Source organism: Paroedura picta, chromosome 9 (assembly GCF_049243985.1).
Source record: "Paroedura picta isolate Pp20150507F chromosome 9, Ppicta_v3.0, whole genome shotgun sequence".
NCBI lineage: Eukaryota > Metazoa > Chordata > Lepidosauria > Squamata > Gekkonidae > Paroedura > Paroedura picta.
The window spans coordinates 1,799,479-1,816,321 of record NC_135377.1 but is presented as its reverse complement, the minus strand read 5'-3'; the positions used below and the strand labels follow the sequence as shown (position 1 = coordinate 1,816,321).

Genomic DNA, 16,843 nt, shown 5'->3' with positions numbered 1-16,843 from the left:
TTCTTCTTCTTCTTCTTCTTCTTCTTCTTCTTCTTCTTCGGTGAGATGTTGTCCCAGCATCCTTTCGAGGACACAATGAACAAGGATGAGGTTTCATGCATGAGAAAGGTGGGGTACCAGAGCCACAGAAACATTCCTGGCTGAATTTGATTGGGGGGAGGGGGGGTTTGAGATTCAGGGCAAACGAAGACGCACTCCTTCTGTGCAGTGTCTAGTTAACTCGGGGGACTCACTGCCACAAGGGGAGGTAACGCCCTGCGCCTTTGGTGACAAGTGAATGAGGGATGGGCGATTAGCCATGATGAGTAAAATGGGATCTGCATATTTGAAGGCAGCTGTACTCGCATGGGTTGGGAAACTCCTGAAGATTTGAGGCTAGAGCTGGGGGAGGGCACGTACCTCTGTGTCCACCCTCCAAGGCCTCCGTTTTCTCCAGGGGAACTGGTAGCTGCAGTCTGGGAATGAGCAGGGGGATCTTCAAGCCCACCTGGAGGCAGGTAACCCTACAAATGTCATTTTGGGGTGGGGGAGAGCACCCTTGATCGGCTGCTGTGGAAAGCAGGATGCTGAACTGGATATACTAGACCAGGTGCGACCACATTGCGGATCTCCAGAGGCCCATGGACTACAATTACCATGAGCCCCTGCTGGCAGGGGCTCATGGTAATTGTAGTCCACGGGCCTCTGGAGAGTCGCAGTGTGGCCACAACTGAACTGACACAGAGATGTTCTGATACGGCCTTGGGCAGGTCGTTGCTTGAGCCTCGTTCCCCGTTCAGGAAATCTGTGAATTCGGCGCAGCACGGCCAAGATACTGCTGTGCTAAGGAATACCTAAAACCCGACCTTTCAGTCTTTCCTCTCTGTAAAATATGGAACAGCCCAGACCTACCTCACAGGGCTATTGCGAAGACAAAACACCAACAACAATAAAGAGAATTTAAAAGGTCAAAAACCTTTTGGCATAGTATCAAAATGTGTTCACATCAAGCCCTGGGATGAAGACTCTGCTCCCATTCCATCAGTAGGATAGTAGGATCGTTGACCCCGGCTGATGGAGGGCGTAGATTGAGTCAGCCCTTTCTCGCCATCTTAGTTTTAATAATTTTAGTAACGTAATTTGGGCATCTATGGGACCTACTGCCCAATTGGGAACGGCGGTATATAAACCCAAATCATACATACATACATACATACATACATACATACATACATACATACATACATACATACATACATACACACAACATGCATACATGCGCGATTTCGGCCACGCCTGCGCGATGCGCAGTGCGGCCCCGATTCCCTCTCCCCCCCTCCCACAGTAAGAAGCTTCCCGGGCCGCAGGCTTGCGGGGGGGCGGGGAGAGGGAACCGCGGCCCAGCGCCCTGGCCTTCACGGCCCGGCACCGGGCCGCAGACCACAGGTTGGGCACCACTGCTCTGCAGGATATAGGAAATTCATTGCAACTCCCCCCCCCCCCATACCTCCAGTGACCTCCCTGCTCTATACTAAGAGGGAAGCAAGAGACCGCCAGGGTTCCTGGGCCCACCTGGCTCGGAGGAGAACTCCTATCTGAACCCCAAGTGGCCTCGGCACGTAAGAAAGGGCCACGGGAGCCAGGCACTTCCTCGGCCCTTCCTGCCCTCCCGCTCACAGTCTGCTTACCTTCTGTTTTGGAGTCTGACTAGGAAGAAAAGCAGGAATATAAAATGCACCTGCCAGAGCGCTTCTGTGGCGTACCGGGGACTTGAACCTGGGCCTCCCAGATCTCAGTTGAATACTTTGACCGCCATCCCAGGCTGGCTCTCAGTTTCCTACGGGGAAGATTTTGCTCCTCGTTCTTTATCAAAAGTTTTTGGAGGGGGTTGGGAGGCAGTGACGATATCAATTGTAAGCATGCTAGAATCCTGCGAACGAAATCTTATTGGAATTCCCAAAGGAACCCCCCCCCCTGCCCCGGGCAAGCACTTTTCCTTCGGTTTGTTTTTAACATTCTTCCCTCCCCTCTCTTTTGCAATTCATAATTAAGATCCACGGAAACGTAGATGAGAGTTCGAGCCGTTAATGTCCCTCGGGGCCTCCTGGGAAGAGGCAATTTTACAATGTGCCTGTAAGGATTTGATAGCACCTCGTAAATAAATAAATAAAAGACTCAAACACAGCCCCCCCCCCTCCCCGGATTTATGAGGAGAGCCGTCCTCCTCTGGAGGAAGGAAAGAAACCTGGGACGTGATTAACCAGCCCTCTGCTCCCCGCCCAGGAAAGGGGGCTGACCAGACTAGCAGCAAAATCCCCCTGCCTCCCGATCCCGGCTTCTTCTAGGGAGTCTGCCTTCTTTGCTCGTCATGTGAGCCCCTCCTCAAAGTGATATTATTCTGCACCATCTTCCAGCATTAAACTGAAAACTGCCAATATTATAGCTCAGAAAATATTGCCGTGCTCATGTTTGCAGCTGTAAATCATTCATTAAAAAAAAAACAACCCAACCTATTAAAAGTCCATCCTTAATGCCTGGCCCCGAGGGGGGTGTCTTGTTGCATGTTTATTGTGTTCTGGAGTTTTGATCTGTAATCTTATTCTGTTTTATATGGTGAAAGTTGCTCAAGTTCTGTGCCTCATGTCCACAGGGGGCTTGGCGGTCAATCAGCCCTCTTTGGGCCACTCCCAGATGGAGAGGTGCCAAGTGGGGGGGGGGGGTGTTGGGAGGCGGAAAACTGTGGCAAGATGATAACCCTGCGTCCTTTTTCGGCCCCGAGAGGGTCCCTGGATCTGAACTGGTGATGGAACTCCACTTGAGCCACCTCACGTCTCCCCTTGAAGCTGCTCAGGGATGGCCGTTCCAACTGGCATTCGACCGGGCAGACAGGGGCTCAGGTCACACCGCAGAAATGGGATCCCGAAAACAAGCTTTAAAATTTGCAAATATTTATTACATAAAGAGCACCGGTTCAACATATTAAAAACCGTCATAATTTTAAAACATCATGTTTCTAACGGCACATGGAATAGAACAATGTAAAGGTAAAGGTATCCCCTGTGCAAGCACCGAGTCCTGTCTGACCCTTGGGGTGACGCCCTCCAGCGTTTTCATGGCAGACTCAATACGGGGTGGTTTGCCAGTGCCTTCCCCAGTCATTCCCGTTTACCCCCCAGCAAGCTGGGTACTCATTTTGGGATGGAAGGCTGAGTCAACCTTGAGCCGGCTGCTGGGATTGAACTCCCAGCCTCATGGGCAGACAGCTTCAGACAGCATGTCGGCTGCCTTACCACCCTGCGCCACAATGTAGAATGGACCAAATGCGTTTTGACCCCGAGGGGTCTTCCTCAGTGGCCAAATTATGGTGAAGAATGCACTCATGTATGAAATCAAAGGGCTTGCTGGGGGGCAAAGGAAAATCTGATAGATGCTGCTGCAACTAGCCTTTTTAATGTAAAGATATCTGATTTGGAGCCCACCTTCTAAAATATGCACCTGTAGAGACCCCCACTCTCCTCTCTTGCCCAGCTCTCAGTCACCAGTGTATTCCCACGTGGGTCAGAAAAAGCTTGAGGACGACCCCTTGGGATTGAAACACATTTGGTTCATTCTGTGCTGGTCTATTCCATGTGCACAACAAAATCAGAGTCCAGTTAGGCACCTTTAAGACCAACAAAGATTTATTCAAGGCCTGAGCTTTCGAGTGCAAGCACTCTTCCTCCAGAGCTCACGCCTTGAATAAATCTTTATTGCTCTTACAGGTGCCAAATTGGACTCTGATTTTGTTGTGCTACTTCAGACCAACATAACAACCCACTCGAATCTATTCCATGTGCAGTTAGAAACGTGATGTTTTTAAATTACGACGACTACGTTTTTACTATGCTGAATGAGTGCTCTTTATGTAATCAATATGTGAAAATTTTAAAAATTGTTTTTGCAGCTCAGCCTTTGGATTCCGAACTTTTCTGGTTAGGTTGGGTTTTGGTTTCCCTTTTTGGTCTTGTGCGAAATGAGATTCCGAGACACCACGAGACTCCGATACTGGATTTTATGGGGTTTTATGTTTTACTATATGTTGCGAGCCGCTATGAGCCAGCCTGTCTGGGACTGGTGGGATAAAAGTCCAAGGAATGAATGAATGAATGAATGAATGAATGAATGAATGAATGAATGAATGAATGAATGAATGAATGAATGAATGAATGAATGAATGAATGAATGAATGAATGAATGAATGACGGTGCTGGAACAGGGGGTCACAAAACCAGAGGGTCTCTAAGGTGCTGCTGGACTCCGGGGTAACTGTTCTCCCACTGACAGACCGGCCTGGCTGCTCTCAGAAATGAATTTCACAATGAGTTCTGGAAACGTAGAAATACCCAGCAGAATCACGTAGTGGGGGGGGGGGGGAGTGCTAAAGGTCCGTGTGGGCACCTGCAGTTGTTGCAGTCACACACGCCTCATTTCCCCCTTCGGAGTGCCAGCCACCTTCTCCTCCCTCCAGGGCTTGCCGGTTCCCCTTCTCCTTCCTAGCCAGCCTCCCCCCCCCCCCAGAAGCCAACCCTGAATGAAGGTCCCACATGTGCTTCTTCTCAGTCTGCTCTCTTCCTCAATTGTCGTCGGAAAGGCAGGCTTCTCCTCTGCGTGCTCCCCTCTTTTTCTTTTCTGTGCTTTCTCTTTGGTTGTTTTAATTCGCTGAGGAATTGTACGTTGAGCTGACGTTTTGGCTGCTTGTGTTGTTCCCTTTATTGCATTTCTTTGTATTTGCATTGTGGTTGTATTTATTGCTTTTTTACTTGTAAGCCCCTGTGAGGAGGGGGGGGGTGTATATTAAATAAATAAAGCCTGTGGGGGGGGGGCACTGTGCCGCCACAGACTCCACCCTCCAAAGGTGACATTTTGTCCGGGGGAACTGATATTTGTAGTCCGGAGGGCAGCTAGAGCTCCAGGAGATCTCCAGGCCCCCCCTGGAGGCTGGCAACCCACCTCCCCTTGCATTCAAGCGCCTTGGCCGCGTCTGTCGCAGGTGACGAATTGCCGGGTCTCCGGTGACTGCTGGGCCCCCCTCTGATGTATCGGTGTTATATTAAGGGTGGAAAGGTGCTAAATGAGGCCTCTTTATTTTACATACATTAGCTCCAAGGCCATGAATCACTGCCACCCAACGTGGGCGCACTCCCGCTCAAAGTTTGCTTAGCCAACTTTGCAGGGGGGACGGGGCCGGCTCGGCCGCCCCCTCACCCGCCCTCTGGGAAGCGGCAGCCCGGAATCGCCCCGCGGGGGGCTCAGCATGGGCCGGCTGGCGGATTTTCCACCTGAAATCCTTTCCCAATATAAAACAGGAATGCTTCTTGGGAGCTGCTCGGGCAGCCCCAGCATGCCTCCAGGGGCCGTGGCACACACACCGTGGCCTGTCAGAGAGGGGTGGCTTGCCGGGGAAGGGGGCCGCGTGGAAACCTGACCCCAGGAGCCACGTCCAGCGGCGTAACCTGAAACCCACCCTTGGCTGTCCAGGCCTTGGCGATGTGAGCTCCCAGTCTGGGGAATGTGCAGGGAGCCTGGCGGGCAGCACCCCCTTCCCCCTCCGGGGCACTTGTTCCACGTGGCTTCCGTCCATCTGCATTCCTTCCAGCGCTCCCTGTTTATCGGGGCAGCCCTGAATCCCTGGCATTGGTCCTCCTCGTTAAAACCTGTGAGGTGGCCTCCTCCTGCAGCGGACGCTGGTCCCTCAAGGTCATTCTTGTGCACCCAGACTGGCAGCGGCTCTCCCGGGTCACAGGCTGAGGTCTTCCACATCACCTGCTTCCTTAATTGGAGATTCTGCCAGGGCTTGAACCTGGGGCCTTCTGCGTGCCAAGCGGGGCTCTGTCCTTGAGCCAGGGCTCTTCTCGTCCCAGATTGCCTCGAGGGGGCAGTTCTAGGAGGAAGGTTTTAAATGCTCCTCCTCGTTTTGTGCTTCAGGAGCCTCTTGAGGCTGAACCCAGCTTAGAATCGTGCGCCTGGACACTGCAACTTCTGCACTTTGTGCCTGCACTTTACTCCTTGCCCCATCTGTCACTCTCAATGGTAATAGCGAATGTGTCAGAGTTGCGGTTATTCTGGGATAGGAACCAGACACATTTTGAGGGTGCAGGTGGAGCCCGTAGTTCTGTTCACTAAGGGGTCTCTCCTGTGGGAGAGCATAAGAACACCAGAGGAGCCCTGCTGGGTCAGACTAGGGAGGGTCCCTCCAGTCCAGCCTCCCGTCTCACCCAGGGGCCAGCCAGCCCCACTGGATGACCAGCAGCAAGGCAGCCGGCGTGGTGTTGTGGTTAAGAGCAGCGGCCTCTAATCTGGAAAACCAGGTTTGATTCTCTACTCCCCCCCCCATGAAGCCTGCTGGTGGACCATGGGCCAGACACAGTTCTCTTGGAGCTCTCTCAACCCCACCTCCCTCACCGGGGGTCTGTTGTGGAGAGAGGAAGTGTTGGAGAATGTATACTGCTTAGAAGAAGGAGGCTCAAAGAGGCTTCCAATCGCCTTCCCTTCCTCTCCCCACAACAGACACCCTGGGATCCCTGGGTGAGGCTGAGAGAGCCCTGACAGGACTGCCCTGTGAGAACAGTATTATCAGGACTGTGACTAGTCCAAGGTCACCCAGCTGGCTGCATGTGGGGAGGAGTGGGAAATCAAACCTGACTCGCCAGATTAGAAGTTCCTAACCACAACACCCAGCTGGCTCTCTTCCTTCCTCTTCAGGCAGTGAAAAGTGGGGTACCCAAAACAGTTCCTGGCACGGGGGTCCAAAGGTTGACTGCCTCTGACTGTGGAGGTTCCCTTCAGCCCCCATAGCAAGGAGCTGCGGCTAGACTTCTGTTCTGTGAATCTGTCTCAGCCTCTTTCCTCGCTGCCTGTCCCTGTGGCTGTCGCTGTGCCCTCTGGCAGCCGATCCCTCCTTTTAATCCCCCTGTGTGTAGTGGAAGAGCTTTCCCCTGGCATCTGGTGCTCTTCTGGGCAGCTCCTGTGAGAGGACGGCTCCCGTCACCGGGCCTGCCAGACATTCCTGCATTTCCAAGTTTGCTCTTATGGTCAGTTTACGGCTTCAGAGCCGCGCGGCCGGCTGTCCGAGCACCAAGGCCCGCAGCGTCCAGCAGTCAGGGAAGAAGCTGCAGAGAGCCGAGTCCAAAAAATGAGGCCACGACAAACCACAAGCATGCCTGGACTTTAATTCCCGGGATTTGGGGGGAGGGGTCAAACATGCAGGGGTCTTCTCCCTCCCCCCTCCCCTCCTCCCCCCCTCCCCACAGGCATCCAAAATGCAGAATGCATTTTAAGCTGGAGGCTCGCTGGGCTGGTACGCCCCTTCCTCTCCCGTTGAATAACCTCTGCGTACAGGTTAGGGGGCAGCAAAGGCCGCGTTTCCAGCCTGCCCCCCCCCCGCACTGCAGTCTCTGGCCCAGAGGGGCTTCTCAGTGGCCCGGGACCCCTGGGGTGCTCTGGGAATTGCAGCCGGCTGGCTCTTTTAAAAATATGTGCAAAGTTAATTCTTTTGCTAAGCAGGGCAGTGGTATCATTTTTTTTTTTTGGCTGAATTTTAAAAATAGGTAGAACAATGAAAATGGATTTGGAGGATGTTGTGGGTGGGGCTCTTTGCCTGCCTCAGGGTGGAAATTCACCATTATCTTCTTTCTCTCTCCCCCCCCCTCCCCCCCAGGGAAACCCTTACAGATCAAGCCTCGGCTGTGACTTCCGCGTGGAGACCCCTTCCCTGGCCCCCACCAGACCTTCGGGCCACCGTCTCAGGGACCTCATGCAGCCGGACTTGCCGGGCAACTACCTCAGGGAGCTTGTGGAGGTCAAGAGGCGATGCTCTCGTGCCATCCCCCCCCCCCCCGTGCAGACAGGCGGAGCGGAGTCCATCCACGGGCGGCTTTGGGATTTTAGATCTCCCCCTCCCAAAAAAATAAAGGAGAGTTCCAAAAACCAAGTCTCCCCGGGGCCGGGCTGCACTCTGGGCATGCTTGCAGGGGCCTCTGCCCTATTTCGTGGTTGTCGTGGCCATTTGGGCCTCCGGTGGGGTCAGCAGCGGGCCCTGCCTTTAGATTAGAAGCTGGAGTGGGGGGACGTCCCAGTGGGGCAGGACCCTGGGGGGGTCCTTGCACAGAAACCCGGAACAAAATGCGAGTCCATCTCTCTAAGCCTGTTCCAACCTCGGCCACCTTGCAGAACGTGATCAGAGAGTCGTGGCCAGGCATTGTGCAGGATCCAGGCCCTGGGCCCTCCGTGGAATCCAGCCGATATTCCCCCTTGAAGCTTGTTTGGTTCAGCCAGCCTGGATTTAATTGGACCTTCAGCAGAAGCTGGGATGCTAACAAAGGCACCCTGGATGCTGGGGGGGGGGGGTCTTTTTGTGGGCAAAATTGCCATGATTGTTTCTGGGAATTACAGTTTGAAATGTTTGCAGGCTTCCAACTTGGTGGCTGAGTTTGGGCTCCAAGACAGTTTGTAAAGGAGTCGTCAAAGGCAAAGACAAGAGAAACTTTGATTTTTATAATTTAATTTTTTTTTTTTTGTAGAGACCAATTTCAATGCTGATCCGAGTCTTTGTCGGAAGAGGGAAGTGTCTTAATTTTCTCTGCAGGTTTCCCGTTTTTAGGGAACAAGCCATTGTGGTCGTGGGGAGGCACAGACCTGACCCCGGGGCCATAGACTGTGGGGCAACCGCCATGCAGGTGGGTCTCCTTAAGAGAAAGGGCTGGCTGTTGCCAAGGGTGCCCCCTCCGCCCGCGTTTCCCGAGTGCTGCTGGGAACTCTGTGCAGAACCAGAAGGTGGGTCTCTGCCCCAAGGAGCTTCCAGCCTCAAAGAGGGCGGTGGGGGGGGGAGGGCTTCGAAGGGGTCGCAGGTGTGCTTCCTGGGAGGCACCTGTGCTCAGGATTCATTTCTGTCAGGGAGGGGAGTGATGGGGGGGTGACTGAAGTGGGTTTGTGGGGGGGGGGGGTGACACTGAGGGCAGTGAGAACCGGGGGGGGGGGCTGGGCAGGCCGTACAGATTGGCCTGGATTGGAAGGAGAAGCTGAGCTCCCTGCTGCTGCCCCCCCCCCCCCAGGGCCAGGCTGAAATTGGTTTCTCTCCTTGGGCTGTGAAGGGTGGTCTTCACACCGTCAGGGGGGACGCTCCTCTCGGGGCAGGTGTCTCCCGATCAGCCCCGGCTTTTGCGTTGTTGCTGTCGGGAGACAGAACTGTGGCCAGGAGCAGTTCCAAGCAAGGGCCTCTCCTCCCTATCTCGGGACAGGTGAGCAGGGGAGCACGCAGAGAGCCTGCCAGGCATTCGGAGCGGCACGAGTTCCTCGCGGTCACTGGAGCTGCTGGTTCCGTGGGGCAGGTTCCGTGAAGGAATCGTGGCTCGGTGGCTTTGCATGCGGAAAAGCCCTGCAGCAGATAAGGGCCCGCTTGTTCTTCATGGAGAGGCGGCACGGAGGGGTCCGGGTGCTGGACTAGGATCTGTGGGACCCCCATTCAGAGGCCCGCTCTGCCGTGGAAGCTGGCTGGGTGATCCTGGGCCCGTCACAGACTCCTGCCCCAACCTACCCCGCAGGGCTGTTGTGAGGACAAGGCAGAGGAAAGGGGGATAATGTGAGCCATCATGGGGCCCCGTTGTGGAGAAGAGAGGGGACAAGTGAAATCAATGAAACTGAGATGGCAGCGACTTGCGTGGAAATCCGGAGCAGGGCCCAGTTCGGCTCAGGGCTGCTGCTGGGAGAAATCCCTGCCTTGTGCTCCTTTGGGGGCCACAGCGGGGGGCCTTAGTTGTGCCACTTGGAACAGGGACATGGGCTGGCTCCCCAGAGAGCAAATAACCCCATCTCCCCCAGGCTGTTTCCACCCACAAATTTAAAAAATCGTTAGAGATTGTTAAACGGAGAGGCTGATTCTGGGAAGGTTCAGGGGGGTGGCAGGTGACAGTGGGTGACCGAGAGGGTTAGGATTAAAGAATCACAGAGTTGGAAGGGACCCCCTAGGTCATCTAGTCCAACCCCCTGCAACCCTGACAGGTTGTGAGTGTCCTGCATAGTGCAGGGGACTGGGCTAGATGACCCAGGAGGTCCCTTCCTACTTGATGATTTCATGAGAGAAGGTGGGACTTCCTCCTTCTCCCCTGAGGTGGTGACAGACCAAACCGGGCCCTGCCTGGGGGTTACTCACAAGTCGCCATGAGGAACCCGCAGCTGCAGCGCACCTGGCCAACTCCATGTGTTCGTGGCATCCAGCGATGCAGTGACGGCCTTCCCCACGAGGGGGCAGCGTGGAGAGGGCCCTGCCCTTCTGGCCACAGGCCTCTCCCTGTGAGGTGGGCCCTATAGGGCAGTGCAGGCTCTCCCCATCACCTCCTCTCTCTCTCAGGAGGCTCAATCCCTGAGCTCCTCGGGGCCACCCCGTCTGCCTCAGCATACTCCAGGCTCCCGTCTGCAAAGAAACGGCTGCAGCTGGGCACCGGCGGATAAAGTGACTTCACATTACGGATGTTCCTGCTGAGCCGTAGACCACGAGAAAGCCGGAACCACGTGGCAGAAGGAACATGTGACTCAGCCTTCCGGTTTCGTGTCCGGCCAGAGTTACAGGCCTGCTGTCCCACCCCCCTTGGGCTAGTTTTGACTGTTTGAGCCAGTTCTGTGTCTCGAAAGAGCCACCTCGGCCCCACCCCCCCGCCTCTCCCCGGCATCCTTGAAGCAAGCGAGACCCCCCCCCCCGGCCGGGTCACTGGCGGGGGAATGGGCCCGGCTCATCCCCGCAGAGCAACCAGCTAATAAAAGATTGATTGGGAAGAGAGCAGCAATCTGCCGGGGTCGGCACTTCCTTCCCCAACTTCTCTCTCTTCCAGGGGGACGGGGGCGGTGGCCGGGGGGCCGTTAGCGAAAGCCCGTTTGATTGGGCCGCTTTTATTTCCCCCTCTCCGTTTCTTTATCTCCGTGATTTAACGGCCTGTCTGCAGCCGTTCCCGCCGGGGCCCAGGAATGCTGGCCAGGCAGCTCTGCGAGGGGAGGCAAGGGCAGGTACGGGCTTTCGGCAGGCACTCCCTGGCGCTCGCAGACTTCCTTTCTGTGGAGGAGTCGGGCAGGTGAGCACCTGCTCTGGGTGCCCAGCCCGGCCAGGGCTCATCAGATCGCAGGGGCTGCACAGGGCCGGCCACGACTGGTCCTCGGACGGGAGACCTCCGGGGGAGGCCAGGCTCACTACGCAGAGGCCGGCCACGGCACGCGGCCCCTGTCCGTCTCTTGCCTCAAAGCCCCTACAGGGTCTCCAGGAGTTGGCTGCGATTTGACGGCTCTTTCCTCCACTGTGGCTAGAAATTCTTCCCCAGCCCCCGTGGCCAGGGGAGCCCAATCCTCTTGGCTCTCAGAAGCTAAGCAGGGCTGACCCTGGGGTGGGAGACCACCAGGCAAATCTGGGCATGCTCAAAAGCCCGACTGGGTCTCCGTAAGTCAGGTGCAACTAGTTGGCGCTTTGCACTGCTGAGCAGGTAAGGAGTGGCCCAGGCCGGACACGGCTCTTTCAGTGTGTGTGTGGGGGGGGGGGGGGATTGGGAATACAGGGCTTCAGGTCGGTCCCCAAGCACCAGTGTTGGTGGGAAGCCGGCTCCTACCGAGTCAGATCCTTGGTCTGGATAGCCCAGTATTTTGGGCTCTCCTGGCAGCAGCTCCCTCCGGACTCAGCCTTCAAGTGGAGATGAACCTGGGCCCTTGGGTGCGAACAGGAAGGACTCTGCCTTAGAGCCATGCCCCTTCCCTGGAAGATGCCTCATCCCAAGACCACAGAGACCAGCCCTGGCACCTCTCCTCCAGGGTCTGAGGCCCAAGCCCTGTCTCTTCCCCTCTCCAGTGCGGAGTGTCTCCCCTGCAGGCTGTGAGAGGGGTCTCTAGCTGAACGCTGCTCGTGGGCTTCCTAGGAGCAACAGTTCAACCACGGTGTGATCTGAACACGGGACTTGATGGCCAGGTATCTTCTTTGTCAAGGCCAAAAGGGGCTCATGGGAATTGTAGTCCACAGACATCTGGAGAGCCACCCTTTGCCCACCCCTGCTCTAAAAGGCTGTTCCTGGTCCGTGCGGGATGCCCCCCATGAGGGAAAGCTCTTTCTAGGGGGTCCCTGAAAGATCGCTCCCATGCCCGTGTCTGTAGGACCATCTCTTGTGTCGCGTATGAGACCAGGCAGTCACTGCCAATGGAGCTGCAGCGTAGCCTATGGGGCTGCCCCACTCTTATAGCACATCCTGGGGTTGCCCTCCCAGGGCAGGAGGGGAGAGTGCAGGTTGTGCATCCTAATGGCTAGAGCTTGGGGGGGGGGGGCAGGGAGACAGCAAGTTGTTCTCCCTAGCAGCCATGTCAGGGGAGCTGTCATTGGGGAAGGAACTCTGCAAATGGTCAGAGGCACTGTTTGGGTTCTTGGCCACAACCCTGCTACTTTTTAGGATGTAGAAATCCTAACTACTTCTGATTTCCAAACTGGCTTCCTGGCTGGCCATTTACTCCTTTTGACTAGATTCCAGTGGGTAGCTGTGTTGGTCTGAAGCAGCGCAACAAAACACAATCAGAGTCCAACAAAGAATAAATCTTTGTTGGTTTTCAAGGTGCCACTGGATTCTGATTTTCTTTTGTTGTCCTTTTGACTAGTTGCAGTTGTTGTTGCTTTTCTTTTTGAGAGAAGCCAAAGTTCCGGTCCCAAAGGGAGGGCGAGCCTTTGATGGACATAAATTTTAGCGTATGCAGATTTCAAAATAGGCTAGGTGTTAGGAGACAAAACGAGGGGAGGGGGGGAGGACCGGTTCACCTGCCCAGAGTGTCAGGAGAGGAGCAGAGCACCCAGGTGCAGATCTCAAAGGAGAGAGGCGATCTCCCACCAGGTGTCGAAGTGCCCCCAAATTGGTCTTACGCTATGGAAGGACTTTCTTAATGCTGCAAAGAGACTTCGGGGCTCAGAGGGAAGCTGGCAGTCCCTCTGCGGCCCCCGATGGAGATTTCCTGCCTCCTCTTCATGGGGTTCCCATTCACGGTCGCCTGTTCACTTGACGAACCCCGTGGAATATTTGTTTTGTGAACAGTCGACCGAACGAACCGCACGGAATATTCGTTTTGCGCACAGCCCGGTGGTAGGTCAGGGCAGGCGGGTGACGGCCGAGGGACGGAAATCGCGGGGTTGGCCGTGTGTTCACCAGCTGATGAGACTGCCACACTCACCCGAATTCCAGGGATTGCTTACAACTGCCATTGTCGTGTGTTTAATGCTGTCTCGGCTGTTCCAGGATTTTGGAAGTGGTTTCTGCACAGAAGCTGTAGCTGGGAACAGATCCTGAGCTATTCTTTGCCTGTGTGTGTGTGTGTGTGTGTGTGTGTGTGTGTGTGTGAGAGAGAGAGAGAGAGAGAGAGAGAGAATACTTAGGGCACAATCCACCAGGAATGTCTCCTGGGCAAATCCTCTTGTAATGAACAGGAATTGTGTATTGTGTCCATGTTTATATATTAAACAAATCTATTTTAAATACAGGTAGCTGCTGCTCTCCTTGACAAGCCACGCAGAAATCCTTTGTTCACTGATGCTTTCTGTGTATTTAATTCAAGGCCAATAAAGTGAGTTTGTGATCAACTAAGATGTCTCTTTTGAAGTCTATGATCCATGTGTTCCCTTTTGGCCATTGTGGCTTCTTGTTTTTGAAATGTCTTTAATCGGCAGCGATTTTAAGAAGAGCCAGCGAGACGAGGATCTGGGGGTCCCGGGTCCAAATCCTCCCTCTGGAATGGAAGTTTGGTGCTTGACTTTGGGCAGCCACACACTCAGCCTCACCTCCCTCACAGGGTTGTTGTGGAGATAAAACGGTGGCAAGGAAAATGAGAGAAGCAGCTTTGCATCCTGTTAGGAAGAAAAGGGAGACATAAATGAAGTAAATAAAGAAAGGAGCTTCTAGCGTTCCGCAGGGCCTGTAAAACGAGCTCTTCCGCCAGGTCTGTGGTTGAGGTCAGTACGGAGCGGGTGATCTCTATGGCCCCCCTTCCAGGAAGTGACGGTTGCTAGTTACACCTGCACCCTCCTCCTTAAGATGTTGGTAACTGAGATTTAAGGTATTGTTTTTTCCACTGTGCATCTTTTTGTGGTTGATTAATTTGTGTGCGTGTTTATTCTGGGATTTTAATTGGGGGGTTTAGGGGATTTTTACTCAGTTGTTGTAACCTGCCACGAGCCATCAGGGAGTGGCAGGGAATAAATTGAATTATTATTATTATTATTATTATTATTATTATTATTATTATTATTATTATTATTATTATTATTATTATTATTATTATTATTTTATATCATAGAAAAGAAATCAGAGCAGCAGCCTTATAGTCCCCAAACTAGAAATCTACAAGTGTCAAGAAAATGTCCCAGTATTCCTGAAATTCTCCAGGTGGTCTTCTGTTCTACTCTGGCATATTTCTGAACTTCTTTGACCCTAAGCCCCAATCCAGCCATTCTTGGTCATTCCGTCTCGAGGGGATTAGGGGTCTCGCATGAAATTCCCTAGCACAGGGGTAGTCAACCTGGGGTCCTCCAGATGTTCATGGAACCCCCCGCTTAACAGACCACCCCCACCCCCACCCCCCGCTTGACAGACCTTTCTGATAAAGCAGTTCCTCCGGGGGGGGGCAACTGCAGGGGGGCCGGATAGATTGTTTGTTTGTTTTATTTCTATGCCGCCCTTCCACATGGCTCGGGGCGGATGACATGCGACATCACGGGGGGGGGGGTACATGGAATGACTCGACCCATGGGCTCCCCAGCAGGGGGCCTGCAACTTACTAGCACCGGTCTCAGCCGAAGACCTGGCGGAAGAGTCTTGCAGGCCCTGCGGAAGCAGGAGAGTTCCGTCAAGGCCCTCAGCTCTCTCGGGAGCTCATCCCACCAGGCTGGGGCCAGGACTGAAAAGCCCCTGGCTGAGGCCGGGCAAATGTCCCTCGGGCTGGCAGCCTCCAACAGGTTCATATAGGCCGAGCACAACGCCCTGCGGGGCCTGAGGAGATTTGAGGGGCCCAGACCGCAAACGCCCTTAAAAGCCAGCTATTTATGATGCTTGTTTTTCTGCAGGAAGCCACCCGGAACCAGCACGCTGGAGGGACGGGGAATAAATAGAAGAATAAGCAAAACAGGCCAAGGTATTCTCTGTACCCAGCGGGGGCTTAGGTAGCTTCTCCACCCGCCCAGCAGCCGAGCCCTGACTCCCTCCTGACTCCAGCCTCTTTGGGCAGACCCAAGACCATTCTGGGAAAGTTTAGGGAAAGTCCTGCCCCAAAGCCCCCTCCCCTGAGGAGTCATCTTAGGGGAAAGCAAACCCCCCACACACACACACACACACACAACCACTCCGCTGGCAACGTGATGGACGCCCCTCCTCCCCATCCATCCATCTGCAGGTGCAGCCTGCCGGCCCCTTTCCCTGGGCTCCTTGGGCTGGGATTAGGGGAGGTTTCCTTTTCAGTCAGGGTGTTGGATGTCCGACACAAGCGGCCATGACATTTGGGGCGCTTCCTGGCCCCGCAGCCGTCCCGGCAAACCACGCGGACAATGCCGTCGGGCGATGGATCCCGCCCTTGCGGAGGCTTCTTGGGATGAAACCTGACCCGCAGTCCGGGGTCAGGATTCACACTGGAGGCGTATAAACAAGTTCGGGCAGCCCATGTTAGGTCAGGGCCTGCAGCTGTCCAGCTCCCCTCCCCGCCTTGGGCATCTCCTCTTGCGATTCATGCTCCGCCCGGGCTGAAGGACGTTCAGTGACTTGGAAGCCGAGTCCGAGAACTTCCCCATCTGCCGTTCCAGGGCAAGGCTTGCCAGGGGGAAGGTGGCGTGCCTCCTTCGGGTCAGGAAAGGATTGCTCCTGTGCTAATGGAAGCGCATGGGGAGGAATCATAGAGTTGGAAGGGACCTCGGGGGTCATGGCTTTTCTTCTGGGTTTGGCGTGAAGCTGTGCAAGGTTTGGGGAAGGCAAAGGTGTTGAAATATTTAAAGAGCAAGGTCTCTGGATACTGAAAACGCCCCAGGAAACTGCACGACCCCTTTCTCCACCACCCCAGGCCCTGAGGGGTTCGTTTCTCGGATCGGTGAACATTAGAGCCCAGCCAGATCAAATCAGTGGTCCAGTCACTGCAACAACCTAGCTCACCAACTGGCCAGCCTGTCCCTCTGCAGGGCCAGCCACGGGGCAGAGAGGCCGAGGCCTTCTCCTGAGAAGACCCTCAGAAGAGCCCTGCTGGGTCAGGCCAGGGAGGGTCCCTCCAGTCCAGCCTCCCGTCTCACCCAGGGGCCAGCCAGTTCCTCTGCAGGGCCAGCCACAGGGCAGAGAGGCCGGGGCCTTCCCCTGAGAAGACCCTCAGAAGAGCCCTGCTGGGTCAGGCCAGGGAGGGTCCCTCCAGTCCAGCCTCCCGTCTCACCCAGGGGCCAGCCAGTTCCTCTGCAGGGCCAGCCACAGGGCAGAGAGGCCGGGGCCTTCCCCTGAGAAGACCCTCAGAAGAGCCCTGCTGGGTCAGGCCAGGGAGGGTCCCTCCAGTCCAGCCTCTCATCTCACCCAGGGGGCAGCCAGTTCCTCTGCAGGGCCAGCCACAGGGCAGAGAGGCCGAGGCCTTCCCCTGAGAAGACCCTCAGAGGGACAGACCATAACCAACGGGATGAAATTAATTCAAAAGAAATTCCGTCTAAACATTTGGAAGAATTTCCTGACGTCAGAGTGGTTCCTCAGTGGAACAGGCTTCCTCGGGAGGTGGTGGGTTCTCCATCTTTGGAGATATTTAAACAGAGGCTGGAGAGCCATCTGACGGAGAGGCTGATTCTGTGAAGGTTCAAGGGGGTTGCAGGTGA

At 55.0% G+C, this 16,843-nt stretch overlaps 1 protein-coding gene and 1 long non-coding RNA gene across 2 annotated transcripts in view; both read left to right on the top strand.

Moving 5' to 3' along the window:
- ZC3H3 (zinc finger CCCH-type containing 3) overlaps positions 1–8,353 on the top strand; it is a 210,023-nt gene extending 201,670 nt beyond the window's left edge. The window contains exon 12 of the mRNA XM_077351316.1: positions 7,676–8,353. Coding sequence (XP_077207431.1) covers positions 7,676–7,707 — 32 coding nt within the window. The 3' untranslated portion in view covers positions 7,708–8,353. The remainder of the gene's footprint in view (positions 1–7,675) is intronic.
- Positions 8,354–8,975: 622 nt separating this feature from the next.
- On the top strand, positions 8,976–13,604 carry LOC143844350 (uncharacterized). The gene is made up of 2 exons (XR_013233958.1): positions 8,976–11,956; positions 13,502–13,604. It is a non-coding gene; the product is annotated as an uncharacterized LOC143844350 (long non-coding RNA).
- Positions 13,605–16,843: the final 3,239 nt, after the last annotated feature.